Source organism: Rutidosis leptorrhynchoides, chromosome 3 (assembly GCF_046630445.1).
Source record: "Rutidosis leptorrhynchoides isolate AG116_Rl617_1_P2 chromosome 3, CSIRO_AGI_Rlap_v1, whole genome shotgun sequence".
NCBI lineage: Eukaryota > Viridiplantae > Streptophyta > Magnoliopsida > Asterales > Asteraceae > Rutidosis > Rutidosis leptorrhynchoides.
Genome location: NC_092335.1, coordinates 504,358,173 through 504,377,791, shown reverse-complemented (window position 1 = coordinate 504,377,791; position 19,619 = coordinate 504,358,173). Strand labels below are relative to the sequence as shown.

Sequence of the window (19,619 nt, the reverse complement as noted above, 5' to 3'; positions counted from 1 at the left end):
TAGGTTTAAATGTTCAAATGGAGTGCTCTTAACGAAATTCGAAATAATAATATAAAATAAATAATTGGGGTTGGCTTTTAAAAAAATGAATACTCCATAAATAAATGGGTTTTTTTGGCGGAAAAATGAAATAACTTTTATATTACAAAAGAAGGTTCATCAATAATGAAACCCCGTTCGAACTTACAAACGAAGAAGCCGAGCTAATTAAAAACTAAAATCTAACAACTAAAACTAAGCTTGCAAAAACAAACAATACCGTATACAAAAATAAAATATGGAAACCAATCTAATCAGGTTTTTAAAAAAAACATAAATACTCCGTAAATAATTGGGTTTAGTAAACATTAGTTAGGCGATAGGCCTCGGAAGTGTATTTAAGAAAATAAAAGTTACCGTATTGGGCTTAATAGATAGGAGGTCCAATCAAGAGACCCAAACATATAAATAAATTGCTTTATCTTCGAAACTTAGACATCCACATCTAAACCTCAAACCCTAGAGATCTCAATGGCCAAACATTCATCGGCTGCTAATAATTGCCATGTCATAACGAAGAAACAACGAATAGAAACTGATATAATAAGCCAATTACCTGACGACCTTCTTATACGTATCTTATCTCTGCTTCCTGCTGCTGATGCTACTCGTTCACTCTTTTTATCAAACTGGTGGAAGCACCTATATGCGTTTCATCCTAATCTCCATCTTGTTATGCCCGAGTTTGAAGAACAAGCCAACAAATATATCGATTCAGTCGAGCAAACTCTAGCTCTTGGTGGTGGAACGCCTATCCGAAAGTTGTTCCTTCAATCTGATTACCCCTACTATGATTATCGTGTTAATATTTGGCTTCGTGATGCTGAAGAACTTGAGTTTAGGTTTTATACTTTTGATGATACGTTTTACCAGAATATGTTTAGATTTTGCACTTATACGCTAATTAAATTAACTCTTGAAGGCTCCAGAGTGTGGCTTAAACCTGAAATTAAGATAACTTTTCCTTGTTTGAAGGAAATGAATCTTCAATGTATTGAATCTTTCGATACAAAGTCGCTAATGGTTTTGCTTTCTGGGTGTCCTGTTTTAGAAGATTCATTGGAAGGTGTTATGTACAGCCGCGAGTTGTTGAGGTTACTCAAGTCGGTAAGCTACTGGTCCGACACGATCAATAATCTTGAATGGTCCAATATACCTTGGATTTAATTTCTCTCGATTACCAAATCGAACAACGCCTTTCCAAGGTGATACCTTAAGCATGACCATCTCTCCAATTTCAAATTCTATATCTTTCCTTTTTAGGTCCGCGTAACTCTTTTGTCGACTCTGAGTGATTTTCAACTGTTGTTGAATTTGGATGATTTTCCCTGTAGTTTCTTGGATTATCTTCGGACCCGTAATTTGTCTATCTCCGACTTCACTCAAACAAATCGTAGACCTGCACTTTCTACCATAAAGTGCTTCAAACGGCGCCATCTCAATACTTGAATGGTAACCATTGTTGTAGGAAAATTCTGCTAACGGTAGATGTCGATCCCAACTATTTTCAAAATCAATAACACATGCTCGTAGCATGTCTTTAAGCGTCTGTATCGTCCTTTCTGAAATGTCCCGTTCTTATTGATTAAAAACGTTCCATATTAATTGATTTCGTTGCGAGGTTTTGACCTCTATATGAGACGTTTTTCAAAGACTGCATTCATTTTAAAACAAACCATAACCTTTATTTCATCAATAATGGTTTAAAAAGCTTTATGTAGATTATCAAATAATGATAATCTAAAATATCCTGTTTACACACGACTATTACATAATGGTTTACAATACAAATATGTTACAACAAAATAAGTTTCTTGAATGCAGTTTTTACACAATATCATACAAGCATGGACTCCAAATCTCGTCCTTATTTAAGTATGCGACAGCGGAAGCTCTTAATAATTACCTGAGAATAAACATGCTTAAAACGTCAACAAAAATGTTGGTGAGTTATAGGTTTAACCTATATATATCAAATCATAATAATAGACCACAAGATTTCATATTTCAATACACATCCCATACATAGAGATAAAAATCATTCATATGGTGAACACCTGGTAACCGACATTAACAAGATGCATATATAAGAATATCCCCATCATTCCGGGACACGCTTCGGATATGATATAAATTTCGAAGTACTAAAGCATCCGATACTTTGGATGAGGTTTGTTAGGCCCAATAGATCTATCTTTAGGATTCGCGTCAATTAGGGTGTCTGTTCCCTAATTCTTAGATTACCAGACTTAATAAAAAGGGGCATATTCGATTTCGATAATTCAACCATAGAATGTAGTTTCACGTACTTGTGTCTATTTTGTAAATCATTTATAAAACCTGCATGTATTCTCATCCCAAAAATATTAGATTTTAAAAGTGGGACTATAACTCACTTTCACAGATTTTTACTTCGTCGGGAAGTAAGACTTGGCCACTGGTTGATTCACGAACCTATAACAATATATACATATATATCAAAGTATGTTCAAAATATATTTACAACACTTTTAATATATTTTGATGTTTTAAGTTTATTAAGTCAGCTGTCCTCGTTAGTAACCTACAACTAGTTGTCCACAGTTAGATGTACAGAAATAAATCGATAAATATTATCTTGAATCAATCCATGACCCAGTGTATACGTATCTCAGTATTGATCACAACTCAAACTATATATATTTTGGAATCAACCTCAACCCTGTATAGCTAACTCCATCATTCACATATAGAGTGTCTATGGTTGTTCCGAAATATATATAGATGTGTCGACATGATAGGTCGAAACATTGTATACGTGTCTATGGTATCTCAAGATTACATAATATACAATACAAGTTGATTAAGTTATGGTTGGAATAGATTTGTTACCAATTTTCACGTAGCTAAAATGTGAAAAATTATCCAATCTTGTTTTACCCATAACTTCTTCATTTTAAATCCGTTTTGAGTGAATCAAATTTCTATGGTTTCATATTGAACTCTATTTTATGAATCTAAACAGAAAAAGTATAGGTTTATAGTCGGAAAATAAGTTACAAGTCGTTTTTGTAAAGGTAGTCATTTCAGTCGAAAGAACGACGTCTAGATGACCATTTTAGAAAACATACTTCCACTTTGAGTTTAACTATAATTTTTGGATATAGTTTCATGTTCATAATAAAAATCATTTTCTCAGAATAACAACTTTTAAACCAAAGTTTATCATAGTTTTTAATTAACTAACCCAAAACAGCCCGCGGTGTTACTACGACGGCGTAAATCCGGTTTTACGGTATTTTTCGTGTCTCCAGGTTTTAAATCATTAAGTTAGCATATCATATAGATATAGAACATGTATTTAGTTGATTTTAAAAGTAAAGTTAGAAGGATTAACTTTTGTTTGCGAACAAGTTTAGAATTAACTAAACTATGTTCTAGTGATTACAAGTTTAAACCTTCGAATAAGATAGCTTTATATGTATGAATCGAATGATCTTATGAACATCATTACTACCTTAAGTTTCTTGGATAAACCTACTGAAAAATAGAAAAATGGATCTAGCTTCAATGGATCCTTGGATGGCTCGAAGTTCTTGAAGCAGAATCATGACACGAAAACAAGTTCAAGTAAGATCATCACTTGAAATAAGATTGTTATAGTTATTGAAATTGAATCAAAGTTTGAATATAATTATTAACTTGTATTAGAATGATAACCTACTGTAAGAAACAAAGATTTCTTGAGGTTGGATGATCACCTTACAAGATTGGAAGTGAGCTAGCAAACTCGAAAGTATTCTTGATTTTATGTAACTAGAACTTGTAGAATATATGAAGAACACTTAGAACTTGAAGATAGAACTTGAGAGAGATCAATTAGATGAAGAAAATTGAAGAATGAAAGTGTTTGTAGGTGTTTTTGGTCGTTGGTGTATGGATTAGATATAAAGGATATGTAATTTTGTTTTCATGTAAATAAGTCATGAATGATTACTCATATTTTTGTAATTTTATGAGATATTTCATGATAGTTGCCAAATGATGGTTCCCACATGTGTTAGGTGACTCACATGAGCTGCTAAGAGCTGATCATTGGAGTGTATATACCAATAGTACATACATCTAAAAGCTGTGTATTGTACGAGTACGAATACGGGTGCATACGAGTAGAATTGTTGATGAAACTGAACGAGGATGTAATTGTAAGCATTTTTGTTAAGTAGAAGTATTTTGATAAGTGTATTGAAGTCTTTCAAAAGTGTATAAATACATATTAAAACACTACATGTATATACATTTTAACTGAGTCGTTAAGTCATCGTTAGTCGTTACATGTAAGTGTTGTTTTGAAACCTTTAGGTTAACGATCTTGTTAAATGTTGTTAACCCAATGTTTATAATATCAAATGAGATTTTAAATTATTATATTATCATGATATTATCATGTATGAATATCTCTTAATATGATATATATACATTAAATGTCTTTACAACGATAATCGTTACATATATGTCTCGTTTAAAAATCATTAAGTTAGTAGTCTTGTTTTTACATATGTAGTTCACTGTTAATATACTTAATGATATGTTTACTTATCATAGTATCATGTTAACTATATATATATCCATATATATGTCAGCATATAGTTTTTACAAGTTTTAACGTTCGTGAATCACCGGTCAACTTGGGTGGTCAATTGTCTATATGAAACATATTTCAATTAATCAAGTCTTAACAAGTTTGATTGCTTAACATGTTGGAAATATTTAATCATGTAAATATCAATCTCAATTAATATATATAAACATGGAAAAGTTCGGGTCACTACAGTACCTACCCGTTAAATAAATTTCGTCCCGAAATTTTATGCTGTTGAAGGTGTTGACGAATCTTCTGGAAATAGATGCGGGTATTTCTTCTTCATCTGATCTTCACGCTCCCAGGTGAACTTGGGTCCTCTACGAGCATTCCATCAAACTTTAACAATTGGTATCTTGTTTTGCTTAAGTCTTTTAACCTCACGATCCATTATTTCGACGGGTTCTTCGATGAATTGGAGTTTTTCGTTGATTTGGATTTCATCTAACGGAATAGTGAGATCTTCTTTAGCAAAACATTTCTTCAAATTCGAGACGTGGAAAGTGTTATGTACAGCCGCGAGTTGTTGAGGTAACTCAAGTCGGTAAGCTACTGGTCCGACACGATCAATAATCTTGAATGGTCCAATATACCTTGGATTTAATTTCCCTCGTTTACCAAATCGAACAACGCCTTTCCAAGGTGCAACTTTAAGCATGACCATCTCTCCAATTTTAAATTCTATATCTTTTCTTTTAATGTCAGCATAGCTCTTTTGTCGACTTTGGGCGGTTTTCAACCGTTGTTGAATTTGGATGATCTTCTCGGTAGTTTCTTGTATAATCTCCGGACCCGTAATCTGTCTATCCCCCACTTCACTCCAACAAATCGGAGACCTGCACTTTCTACCATAAAGTGCTTCAAACGGCGCCATCTCAATGCTTGAATGGTAGCTGTTGTTGTAGGAAAATTCTGCTAACGGTAGATGTCGATCCCAACTGTTTCCGAAATCAATAACACATGCTCGTAGCATGTCTTCAAGCGTTTGTATCGTCATTTCACTCTGCCCATCAGTTTGTGGATGATAGGCAGTACTCATGTCTAGACGAGTTCCTAATGCTTGCTGTAATGTCTGCCAGAATCTTGAAATAAATCTGCCATCCCTATCAGAGATAATAGAGATTGGTATTCCATGTCTGGAGACGACTTCCTTCAAATACAGTCGTGCTAACTTCTCCATCTTGTCATCTTCTCTTATTGGCAGGAAGTGTGCTGATTTGGTGAGACGATCAACTATTACCCAAATAGTATCAAAACCACTTGCAGTCCTTGGCAATTTAGTGATGAAATCCATGGTAATGTTTTCCCATTTCCATTCTGGGATTTCGGGTTGTTGAAGTAGACCTGATGGTTTCTGATGCTCAGCTTTGACCTTAGAACACGTCAAACATTCTCCTACGTATTTAGCAACATCGGCTTTCATACCCGGCCACCAAAAATGTTTCTTGAGATCCTTGTACATCTTCCCCGTTCCAGGATGTATTGAGTATCTGGTTTTATGAGCTTCTCTAAGTACCATTTCTCTCATATCTCCAAATTTTGGTACCCAAATCCTTTCAGCCCTATACCGGGTTCCGTCTTCCCAAATATTAAGATGCTTCTCCGATCCTTTGGGTATTTCATCCTTTAAATTTCCCTCTTTTAAAACTCCTTGTTGCGCCTCCTTTATTTGAGTAGTAAGGTTATTATGAATCATTATATTCATAGATTTTACTCGAATGGGTTCTCTGTCCTTCCTGCTCAAGGCATCATCTACCACATTTGCCTTCCCCGGGTGGTAACGAATCTCAAAGTCGTAATCATTCAATAATTCAATCCACCTACGCTACCTCATATTCAGTTGTTTCTGATTAAATATGTGTTGAAGACTTTTGTGGTCGGTATATATAATACTTTTGACCCCATATAAGTAGTGCCTCCAAGTCTTTAATGCAAAAACAACCGCGCCTAATTCCAAATCATGCGTCGTATAATTTTGTTCGTGAATCTTCAATTGTCTAGACGCATAAGCAATCACCTTCGTTCGTTGCATTAATACACAACCGAGACCTTGCTTTGATGCGTCACAATAAATCACAAAAACATCATTCCCTTCAGGCAATGACAATATAGGTGCCGTAGTTAGCTTTTTCTTCAATAACTGAAACGCTTTCTCTTGTTCATCATTCCATTCAAATTTCTTCCCTTGATGCGTTAATGCAGTCAAGGGTTTTGCTATTCTGGAAAAGTCTTGGATGAACCTTCTGTAGTAACCAGCTAGTCCTAAAAATTGGCGTATGTGTTTCGGAGTTTTCGGGGTTTCCCACTTTTCAACAGTTTCTATCTTTGCCGGATCCACCTTAATACCTTCTTTGTTCACTATGTGACCGAGGAATTGAACTTCTTCCAACCAAAATGCACACTTTGAAAACTTAGCGTACAATTCTTCCTTCTTCAATACTTCTAACACCTTTCTCAAATGTTCACCGTGTTCTTGGTCATTCTTTGAGTAAATAAGTATGTCATCAATGAAAACAATGACAAACTTGTCAAGGTATGGTCCACACACTCGGTTCATAAGGTCCATGAACACAGCTGGTTCATTAGTTAAACCAAACGGCATGACCATAAACTCATAATGACCGTAACGTGTTCTGAAAGCAGTCTTTGGAATATCATCTTCTTTCACCCGCATTTGATGATACCCGGAACGTAAGTCAATCTTTGAATAAACAGACGAGCCTTGTAGTTGATCAAATAAGTCGTTGATTCTCGGTAGTGGGTAGCGGTTCTTGTAGGTAAGTTTTTTCAACTCTCGGTAGTCGATACACAACCTGAATGTACCATCTTTCTTCTTGACAAACAAAATAGGAGCTCCCCACGGTGATGTGCTTGGTCGAATGAAACCACGCTCTAAAAGTTCTTGTAATTGGCTTTGCAGTTCTTTCATCTCGCTGGGTGCGAGTCTGTAAGGAGCACGAGCTATTGGTGCAGCTCCTGGTACAATATCTATTTGAAATTCAACGGATCGATGTGGGGGTAATCCCGGTAATTCTTTCGGAAATACATCGGGAAATTCTTTTGCAATGGGAACATCATTGATGCTCTTTTCTTCAGTTTGTACTTTCTCGACGTGTGCTAGAACAGCATAGCAACCTTTTCTTATTAGTTTTTGTGCCTTCAAATTACTAATAAGATGTAGCTTCGTGGTGCCCTTTTCTCCGTACACCATTAAGGGTTTTCCTTTTTCTCGTATAATGCGAATTGCATTTTTGTAACAAACGATCTCTGCTTTCACTTCTTTCAACCAGTCCATACCGATTATCACATCAAAACTCCCTAACTCTACTGGAATCAAATCAATCTTAAATGTTTCGCTAACCAGTTTAATTTCTCGATTCCGACATATATTATCTGCTGAAATTAATTTACCATTTGCTAATTTGAGTAAAAATTTACTATCCAAAGGCGTCAATGGACAACTTAATTTAGCACAAAAATCTCTACTCATATAGCTTCTATCCGCACCTGAATCAAATAAAACGTAAGCAGATTTATTGTCAATAAGAAACGTACCCGTAACAAGCTCCGGGTCTTCCTGTGCCTCTGTCGCATTAATATTGAAAACTCTTCCGCGGCCTTGTCCATTCGTGTTCTCCTGGTTCGGGCAATTTCTAATAATGTGGCCCGGTTTTCCACATTTATAACAAACTACATTGGCATAACTTGCTCCGACACTACTTGCTCCACCATTACTCGTTCCGACACCATTTGTTCCTTTCGTTCTATTAACCCCTGGTCCGTAGACCTCACACTTTGCCGCACTATGACCATTTCTTTTACACTTGTTGCAAAATTTGGTGCAGAACCCCGAGTGATACTTTTCACACCTTTGGCATAGCTGCTTCTGATTGTTGTTGTTGTTGCGGTTATTATTGTTGTTGGGATGATTGTTGTAGTTGCTGTTGTTGTTGTTGTTGTTGTTGTTGTTGTTGTTGTTGGGCCGTTTGTTGTAGTTGCGATTGATGTTGCGATTGTTGGGATAATTGTTGCGATTATTGGTGTAATTGCTGTTGTTGTTGTATTGGTGATTCTTATCACCGTTTTCCTCCCACTTTCTTTTGACTTGCTTCACATTGGCCTCTTCAGCAGTCTGTTCTTTAATTCTTTCTTCAATCTGGTTCACTAGTTTGTGAGCCATTCTACATGCCTGTTGTATGGAGGCGGGCTCGTGTGAACTTATATCTTCTTGGATTCTTTCCGGTAATCCTTTCACAAACGCGTCGATCTTCTCTTCCTCATCTTCGAATGCTCCCGGGCACAATAGGCACAATTCTGTGAATCGTCTTTCGTACGTGGTAATATCAAATCCTTGGGTTCGTAACCCTCTAAGTTCTGTCTTGAGCTTATTGACCTCGGTTCTGGGACGGTATTTCTCGTTCATCAAGTGCTTGAATGCTGACCACGGTAGTGCGTACGCATCGTCTTGTCCCACTTGCTCTAGATAGGTATTCCACCATGTTAACGCAGAACCTGTGAAGGTATGCGTAGCGTACTTCACTTTGTCCTCTTCAGTACACTTACTTATGGCAAACACCGATTCGACCTTCTCAGTCCACCGTTTCAATCCAATCGGTCCTTCGGTTCCATCAAATTCCAAAGGTTTGCAGGCAGTGAATTCTTTGTAGGTGCATCCTACACGATTTCCTGTACTGCTAGATCCAAGGTTATTGTTGGTATGTAGCGCAGCCTGTACTGCGGCTATGTTTGAAGCTAGAAAAGTACGGAATTCCTCTTCATTCATATTCACGGTGTGTCGAGTAGTCGGTGCCATTTCCTTCAAAATAGTCAAATGGAACAAGTTAATCATACAGAATATTAAGAGTAGTTAATAGTATTTCGTAGCATAATATGAACTCATTTATAAAAGCTTTTTCTTCATATTAGCGTTTTATAAGTTTAAATTCGGGTAGTACCTACCCGTTAAGTTCATACTTAGTAGCTAATATACAATTCAACTACTACAATTCTATATGAAAAACTGATTATAATAATATTTCGCGTTCAAACTTTTACACAATATTTTACAAACTTACAATATCGCTTATTTTACATATAGCATGAAATGTAGCACACAATAAATTTGATACAAGATGGTTGTGAAGATAATTCTAGCTAGTACACAAGTCATTCAGCAAAGGCAATAAAGACACGTAATTCATACGTCCAGAAACAAGTCATGCATTCTGGTTTTACTAAGATTACTTCCCATCCTTGGTCTTGTGGAACATAACCGTTATGGCCGTTGATAAGACATCATGTTGTAACGTCGTCAAAGGGACGAGGGTTACGTAATGTCCAACAGTCCCGTAACAATCTAAAAACCTCATTTCTTACCCCAATTACCGACTCCGTCACTTGTGGGAACGTTTTGTTTAATAGTTGTAGCCCGATGTTCTTGTTCTCACTTTGGTGAGAAGCGAACATTACTAATCCGTAAGCATAACATGCTTCTTTATGTTGCATGTTAGCCGCTTTTTCTAAATCACGAAGTCCAATATTCGGATATATTGAGTCAAAATAATTTCTTAACCCATTGCGTAAAATAGCATTTGGGTTCCCCGAAATATATGCGTCAAAGTAAACACATCGTAACTTATGGATTTCCCAATGTGATATCCCCCATCTTTCGAACGAAAGCCTTTTATAAACTAAGGCATTCTTGGAACTTTCTTCGAATGTCTTACAAACTAATCTCGCCTTAAATAGTTGTGCCGAAGAATTCTGACCGACTCTAGACAAGATTTCATCAATCATGTCTCCGGGTAGGTCTCTTAAAATATTGGGTTGTCTATCCATTTTGTGTTTTTATACTGTAAAATAGACAAGTGTTAGATTCATAAAAAAAATACTTATTAATACAAGCAATTTTTACATATATCATAAAGCATAAGCAAACTATATTACATATATTATACCACACGAATACAACTATCTTATTCCGACTCGCTTGTTTCTTCTTCTTCGGTTTTGGTTCGTTTTGCCAAGTTTCTAGGGATATATGATGTTCCCCTAATACGAACCGTCGTTATCCACATTGGTTTAGAAAAACCTGATGGTTTAGAGGTTCCCGGGTCATTGTTACAACTTAAGGACTTCGGGGGTTGACGATACATATAAAGTTCATCGGGGTTGGAATTAGATTTCTCTATTTTCATGCCCTTTCCCTTATTATTTTCTTTTGCCTTTTTAAATTCAGTTGGGGTAATTTCTATAACATCATCGGAATTCTCGTCGGAATCCGATTCATCGGAGAATTGGTAATCCTCCCAATATTTTGCTTCCTTGGCGGAAACACCATTGACCATAATTAACCTTGGTCGGTTGGTTGAGGATTTTCTTTTACTTAACCATTTTATTATTTCCCCCACCGGTTCTATTTCTTCATCCGGTTCCGATTCTTCTTCCGGTTCCGATTCTTCTTCCGGTTCCGACTCTTCTTCCGGTTCCTCTTCGGGAACTTGTGAATCAGTCCACGAATCATTCCAATTTACATTTGACTCTTCATTATTATTAGGTGAGTCAATGAGACTTGTTCTAGAGGTAGACATCTATCACATAATATCAAACGCGTTAAGAGATTAATATATCACATAATATTCACATGTTAAAAATATATAGTTTCCAACAAAATTTGTTAAGCAATCATTTTTCAAGTAAACACGGTCGAAGTCCAGACTCACTAATGCATCCTAACAAACTCGATAAGACACACTAATGCAAAATTCTGGTTCTCTAAGACCAACGCTAGGATACCAACTGAAATGTCCCGTTCTTATTGATTAAAAACGTTCCATATTAATTGATTTCGTTGCGAGGTTTTGACCTCTATATGAGACGTTTTTCAAAGACTGCATTCATTTTAAAACAAACCATAACCTTTATTTCATCAATAAAGGTTTAAAAATCTTTACGTAGATTATCAAATAATGATAATCTAAAATATCCTGTTTACACACGACTATTACATAATGGTTTACAATACAAATATGTTACAACAAAATAAGTTTCTTGAATGCAGTTTTTACACAATATCATACAAGCATGGACTCCAAATCTCGTCCTTATTTAAGTATGCGATAGCGGAAGCTCTTAATAATTACCTGAGAATAAACATGCTTAAAACGTCAACAAAAATGTTGGTGAGTTATAGGTTTAACCTATATATATCAAATCATAATAATAGACCACAAGATTTCATATTTCAATACACATCCCATACATAGAGATAAAAATCATTCATATGGTGAATACCTGGTAACAGACATTAACAAGATGCATATATAAGAATATCCCCATCATTCCGGGACACCCTTCGGATATGATATAAATTTCGAAGTACTAAAGCATCCGGTACTTTGGATGGGGTTTGTTAGGCCCAATAGATCTATCTTTAGGATTCGCGTCAATTAGGGTGTCTGTTCCCTAATTCTTAGATTACCAGACTTAATAAAAAGGGGCATATTCGATTTCAATAATTCAACCATAGAATGTAGTTTCACGTACTTGTGTCTATTTTGTAAATCATTTATAAAACCTGCATGTATTCTCATCCCAAAAATATTAGATTTTAAAAGTGGTACTATAACTCACTTTCACAGATTTTTACTTCGTCGGAAAGTAAGACTTGGCCACTGGTTGATTCACGAACCTATAACAATATATACATATATATCAAAGTATGTTCAAAATATATTTACAACACTTTTAATATATTTTGATGTTTTAAGTTTATTAAGTCAGCTGTCCTCGTTAGTAACCTACAACTAGTTGTCCACAGTTAGATGTACAGAAATAAATCGATAAATATTATCTTGAATCAATCCACGACCCAGTGTATACGTATATCAGTATTGATCACAACTCAAACTATATATATTTTGGAATCAACCTCAACCCTGTATAGCTAACTCCATCATTCACATATAGAGTGTCTATGGTTGTTCCGAAATATATATAGATGTGTCGACATGATAGGTCGAAACATTGTATACATGTCTATGGTATCTCAAGATTACATAATATACAATACAAGTTGATTAAGTTATGGTTGGAATAGATTTGTTACCAATTTTCACGTAGCTAAAATGAGAAAAATTATCCAATCTTGTTTTACCCATAACTTCTTCATTTTAAATCCGTTTTGAGTGAATCAAATTGCTATGGTTTCATATTGAACTATATTTTATGAATCTAAACAGAAAAAGTATAGGTTTATAGTCGGAAAAATAAGTTACAAGTCGTTTTTGTAAAGGTAGTCATTTCAGTCGAAAGAACGACGTCTAGATGACCATTTTAGAAAACATACTTCCACTTTGAGTTTAACTATAATTTTTGGATATAGTTTCATGTTCATAATAAAAATCATTTTCTCAGAATAACAAATTTTAAACCAAAGTTTATCATAGTTTTTAATTAACTAACCCAAAACAGCCCGCGGTGTTACTACGACGGCGTAAATCCGGTTTTACGGTGTTTTTCGTGTCTCCAGGTTTTAAATCATTAAGTTAGCATATCATATAGATATAGAACATGTGTTTAGTTGATTTTAAAAGTCAAGTTAGAAGGATTAACTTTTGTTTGCGAACAAGTTTAGAATTAACTAAACTATGTTCTAGTGATTACAAGTTTAAACCTTCGAATAAGATAGCTTTATATGTATGAATCGAATGATGTTATGAACATCATTACTACCTTAAGTTCCTTGGATAAACCTACTGGAAAAGAGAAAAATGGATCTAGCTTCAACGGATCCTTGGATGGCTCGAAGTTCTTGAAGCAGAATCATGACACGAAAACAAGTTCAAGTAAGATCATCACTTGAAATAAGATTGTTATAGTTATAGAAATTGAACCAAAGTTTGAATATGATTATTACCTTGTATTAGAATGATAACCTACTGTAAGAAACAAAGATTTCTTGAGGTTGGATGATCACCTTACAAGATTGGAAGTGAGCTAGCAAACTTGAAAGTATTCTTGATTTTATGTAACTAGAACTTGTAGAATATATGAAGAACACTTAGAACTTGAAGATAGAACTTGAGAGAGATCAATTAGATGAAGAAAATTGAAGAATTAAAGTGTTTGTAGGTGTTTTTGGTCGTTGTTGTATGGATTAGATATAAAGGATATGTAATTTTGTTTTCATGTAAATAAGTCATGAATGATTACTCATATTTTTGTAATTTTATGAGATATTTCATGCTAGTTACCAAATGATGGTTCCCACATGTGTTAGGTGACTCACATGGGCTGTTAAGAGCTGATCATTGGAGTGTATATACCAATAGTACATACATCTAAAAGCTGTGTATTGTACGAGTACGAATACGGGTGCATACGAGTAGAATTGTTGATGAAACTGAACGAGGATGTAATTGTAAGCATTTTTGTTAAGTAGAAGTATTTTGATAAGTATATTGAAGTCTTTCAAAAGTGTATAAATACATATTAAAACACTACATGTATATACATTTTAACTGAGTCGTTAAGTCATCGTTAGTCGTTACATGTAAGTGTTGTTTTGAAACCTTTAGGTTAACGATCTTGTTAAATGTTGTTAACCCAATCTTTATAATATCAAATGAGATTTTAAATTATTATATTATCATGATATTATCATGTATGAATATCTCTTAATATGATATATATACATTAAATGTCTTTACAACGATAATCGTTACATATATGTCTCGTTTAAAAATCATTAAGTTAGTAGTCTTGTTTTTACATATGTAGTTCATTGTTAATATACTTAATGATATGTTTACTTATCATATTATCATGTTAACTATATATATATCCATATATATTTCATCATATAGTTTTTACAAGTTTTAACGTTCGTGAATCACCGGTCAACTTGGGTGGTCAATTGTCTATATGAAACATATTTCAATTAATCAAGTCTTAACAAGTTTGATTGCTTAACATGTTGGAAACATTTAATCATGTAAATATCAATCTCAATTAATATATATAAACATGGAAAAGTTCGGGTCACTACACTTTCGCTCTGCCCATCAGTTTGTGGATGATAGGCAGTACTCATGTCTAGACGAATTCCCAATGCTTGCTGTAATGTCTGCCAAAACCCTGAAACCGATCTGCCATCCCTATTAGAGATAATAGATATTGGTATTCCATGTCTGGAGACAACTTCCTTCAAATATAATCACTCTAACTTCTCCATTTTATCATCTTCTCTCATTGGCAGAAAGTGTGCTGATTTGGTGAGATGATCGACTATTACCCAAATAGTATCATAACCACTTGCAGTCCTTGGCAATTTAGTAATAAAATCCATGGTAATGTTTTCCCATTTCCATTCCAGGATTTCAGGTTATTGAAGTAGACCTGATGGTTTCCGATGTTCAGCTTTGACCTTAGAACACGTCATGCATTCTCCCACATATCTAGCAATATCAGCTTTCATACCCGGCCACCAAAAGTGCTTCTTGAGATCTTTGTACATCTTTGCCGCTCCGGGATGTATTGAGTATCTGGTTTTATGTGCTTCCTTAAGTACCATTTCTCTCACATCTCCAAACTTTGGTACCCAAATTCTTTTAGCCCTATACTGGGTTCCGTCTTCCCGAATATTAAGATGTTTCTCCGATCCTTTGGGTATTTCATTCTTCAAACTCCCCTCTTTTAAAACTCCCTGTTGCTCCTTTATTTGGGTAGTAAGGTTAGTATGAATAATTATGTTCATAGCTTTTACTCATATAGGTTCTCTAACCTTTCTGCTCAAGGCGTCGGCTACCACATTTGCCTTCCCCGGGTGGTAACGAATCCCAAAGTCGTAGTCATTCAACAGTTCAATCCACCTACGCTGTCTCATGTTCAGTTGTTTCTGATTAAATATATGTTGGAGACTTTTGTGGTCGGTATATATAATACTTTTGACCCCATATAAGTAGTGCCTCCAAGTCTTTAATGCAAAAACAACAACGCCCAATTCCAAATCGTGAGTCGTATAATTTTGCTCGTGAATCTTCAATTGTCTGGACGCATAAGCAATTACCTTCGTTCGTTGCATTAATACACAGCTGCGGCCTTGCTTTGATGCGTCACAATATATCACAAAATCATCATTCCCTTCAGGCAATGACAATATAGGTGTCGTAGTTAACTTTTTCTTCAATAATTGAAACGCTTTCTCCTGCTCATCCTTCCATTCAAATTTCTTCCCTTTATGCGTTAATGCAGTCAAAGGTTTTGCTATTTTGGAAAAATCTTGGATGAACCTTCTGTAGTAACCAGCCAGTCCTAAAAATTGGCGTATATGCTTCGGAGTTTTTGGGGTTTCCTGAAATGTCCCTATCCAGATACCACATACTACCCTGCTACACAAGACACAAACAAAGAAAAATGATTAGTTTTTAAGGGGAACCCACTTTTTAGTGGGTTCAATTGGAGTACGCTTCACTCTCCAGACAAAAGCTTTGTTCCCAATCCAGATCAACTTTTCCTTAACATATTTCAAGACACTTTTATTTTCACAAACTTTGGGTTTCCATTCTTTCTCAATTTTCTTAGGAAAACAAAATGTTCTCTTAACTGAAGGTTTTTCTTGACTCTTGATTTTTTCATTGAGTTTTGAAATTTTCCTTTTGAGTTTTTGAATAGTCTTAGCTTGTTTTGACTTTGACATTCTTTTAGTTAACCTTTTTGGATCTGGACAAGTGTCAGTGACAGAGGATGATTCAGAATTGCTCTTGCAACTTGACTCTTGGGTGTCAGACTCTAGGTCAGAACATACACTATTATTTTGAGAGACTAAACTATTAGAGTATGAAGGTTTCAAAAGTTCAGACTCTAGTGGATTTCTGCTTTCAAGTATTATAGTGTCAGAAGGTTCAACAGGATCTAAAGATCTTACAAAAGCATTAGTTAAAATCTTTTTGTCACCATCAAATTTTACAAATGTGTTTGGTAAAATGTGAGGTTTAAATACACTTGGATCAACTTCCACATTATTATTTAATATGTAGTTTTCACCTAGTATAGCTTTGACATCATTTGGAATTTGTTTGGCAATAGCATCAGAATTCTTTTTGGAAGATACACACCAGGATTTACAAATTGATTCATAATGTTTTGACCTTTTAATTGATCTTCCTAATTCAATATTTAATCTTTTAGTTTCTTCTGTGTATGCCATTTTATAGGTGTCAAGTTCAATCTCACATTTTTTTAAGTCTTTAATTTCAGCATCTTTGTCTTTGATGACATTTTTAAGATCAAAAATTTGTGTTCTTAACCTATCAATATCTTCTAAACACCACATAATGTCAAACAACAAGTACTGAAACATTCTCACTTTTTCATTATCAAGATAATTCACAAAGTTTTGTACCTTATAGGCAGAAGCTTTACTGCAAGTAGAGTCCTTATCCATTTTCTCAACAGCTTTCAGATCTTCCTCAAACTTGCTAGAACCACCATCCCTTTAAATTACAGACATATCTGGAGTAGTAATAGTACTGATAAGAAAAATATGGATCTTTTTAAAGATCACCGAGATAGGATTTACACCTTTCCCGCTCTGATACCAGTTATTAGTTCACAGTATTTGATCTATGAACACCAGACTCTCACTAAAACAATAAATAAGAATTAATAATACAGAGAATGAGAGAACACGATTATAGAATAGAAGACAAATGATATTAATCGTGAAAAAGTACATCTTTCAAATGAATCATACGTCCCTATTTATACAGATAAAAACCGAATCTAGAGATTTGGTTTCCAAAACTACTTAGCTATAAATATGGAAAAGATAAACTTAAAAACAAACCAAATTTGCTATTAACTAGGAAGTCAATTCTGGAGATAAAATCAAATCTTCAAAACAAATCTTCTTAAATAACAAGCATATCTCCAGAATATTCTATGGCTTTTGCTTCAAGAAATCTTCAAACGTTTACTCCAGCAATTCCAGAGTCTGCAACTTCAGACTCTAAACCTTCAGACTCTAAAATCTGCAAAACACTTTTGACTCATCAGATTATTATTTCTATTTTTCCCAACAATCCCCCCTATCTGATGATGTCAAAACAACCTGTACTCCTAAACAAACATATTTGCATACTCCCTTTCAATTAGCTTGCACTTGCCCTTCATATGAGAAATTTTCTTCAACATGCTCAGCTTGCTATGCAAGTGTTTTAAAAACTGCACCCTGAAAGGAGTTGTCTGCTGTGTTTTACATCTGAACAGTAAACTGATCAACATATCAATGCTAGCCCGTTCAAACTGATCACACATAATTAACATTCTTTGATTTCCAGTGGTCTTAATCATTAAGCCATCTAAGTATTCAATATACTTCTCATCCACAAACTCTAAATGTTCAGGGACAGCATACCTTTCAACATGTCCCTTAGCTCTCCTTTCTTTCATCTCTAGATCAAACATTCCACAAAACACCTCATAATCCTTAAAACTTATAAACCCTTCTTCAAACACCAAATGTACCAGCATATAAACTCTCTTCAACACTTCTTTCACAACAACTTGATCTCCTGCATACTCCTTGATACACACAGCTATGCCTTTCCACTCACAAAAACCCAAACGAACAATTTGATTTATTTTTACTCTTAACCTCCTATCTGGTAAGTGTATCATTGTTAGCAGTAGAGTTACACCTTCAAATTCAGAATTATCAACCTCAACCTTGACAACATCACCTTCATATCTTCTGAATCTAAATTTCTTGTTCATCTGAGCCCTTAAATTACCATCTGCTCTTTGAGTAGCAGCAACCACAACAACACTAGAACTCCCCTGAATATCACCAACACCACCAACCATTTGAGTATCACCAACACCTCTATCAGTTATATTCTCCCCTGAATATCACCAACACCACCAACCATTTGAGTATCACCAACACATCTATCAGTTATATTCTCCCCCTCAACCTGATGCTCCCCCTCAATTTAAGCTCTCTTTGATTGCTCCCCCTCAACACTTGCAATACCTGAATCGTCTGACCTCTTTCTTTTCTTCCCCTTTTTGACATCATCTAAAGGCAGAGATGATATGACCTTCCAAATTTTAGTCTGTTGATTTTTGAGGGAACAAATATCAGAAGCAAACCCAGTAAAGCATTGTCTCAATTCATCAACACCAACCATTCGTTTTTCCAGCTCAGCCAACCTGTGATTAATTTCTATAACAGACCCTGAACCACCTGCACTAGTCAACCCCTGCATATTCCCAACCAACCTCCTTACCTCCAACAGCTCATCTTTTGATACAAAATTATTATTAAAGTTAAGATTATTAATCTTAGACTGCACACCAGAGAGCTTGTCATCAAACTCCTTAGTCAACTTGGTCAAAGCCTGATGTAGGCCAACCATGGTGACTGGTGCCTCAGTCTGAGAAGTAGTGCCAGAAGATAAGGGTAGGGTTGGTATGTCCTCACAGCCTTCTTGTTGTAAAGAAAGCTAATCCTTAGACATAGAAGATTTTGAGGCCTGTATCTCACCCTGTGACATGAGTGTGATATTGGCAGCCTGTGCAAGTAAGTGTAAGCATGGAATATTTGAAGTGAGTAGTGGCAGACTTAAGTCTGGGGTAGCAGTTGGCTTGGTCAATGCAGTAGGTTGTTGAATTTGTTTATTTGAGTCCAGGATTGGGACTTCTTCATGTAAGTCAACTGAGTAGGTTTTCTCAGTGACTGTAGTGTGGGTATCCAAGCTAACTAACCTACCAGGTTCAGGCTGGGTTAAAACACTCCTCTCACCAACCTCTAGTAGAAGTGGTGGAACAATACGTGCAGCACTTTTCCTAGTGAATTTTTGAGGTGAATTCACAAGTGCTGTAACATCTAGGGTTTTAAGTATGGTGGTATTCTCAATATGAACTGGTGAGTTCATAAGGTTGGTTAAATGGAGAT

General features: G+C 35.3%; 1 protein-coding gene across 1 annotated transcript; it reads left to right on the top strand.

Moving 5' to 3' along the window:
* Nucleotides 1-510: 510 nt before the first annotated feature.
* On the top strand, nucleotides 511-17,092 carry LOC139901822 (F-box/LRR-repeat protein At5g35995-like). Its single transcript, XM_071884495.1, has 2 exons — nucleotides 511-1,112; nucleotides 17,071-17,092. The coding sequence occupies exons 1-2, from the start codon at nucleotides 511-513 to the stop codon at nucleotides 17,090-17,092; spliced, it is 624 nt and encodes a 207-aa protein (XP_071740596.1).
* Nucleotides 17,093-19,619: the final 2,527 nt, after the last annotated feature.

Bases quoted from the DNA above. Each gene is read 5' to 3' on its own strand.
- LOC139901822 (XM_071884495.1), top strand. From the start codon at position 511: ATGGCCAAACATTCATCGGCTGCTAATAATTGCCATGTCATAACGAAG. The intron at 1,113-17,070 runs GTACAGCCGCGA...TGTACCTTATAG, and splicing joins GATTCATTGGAAGGTGTTAT to GCAGAAGCTTTACTGCAAGT.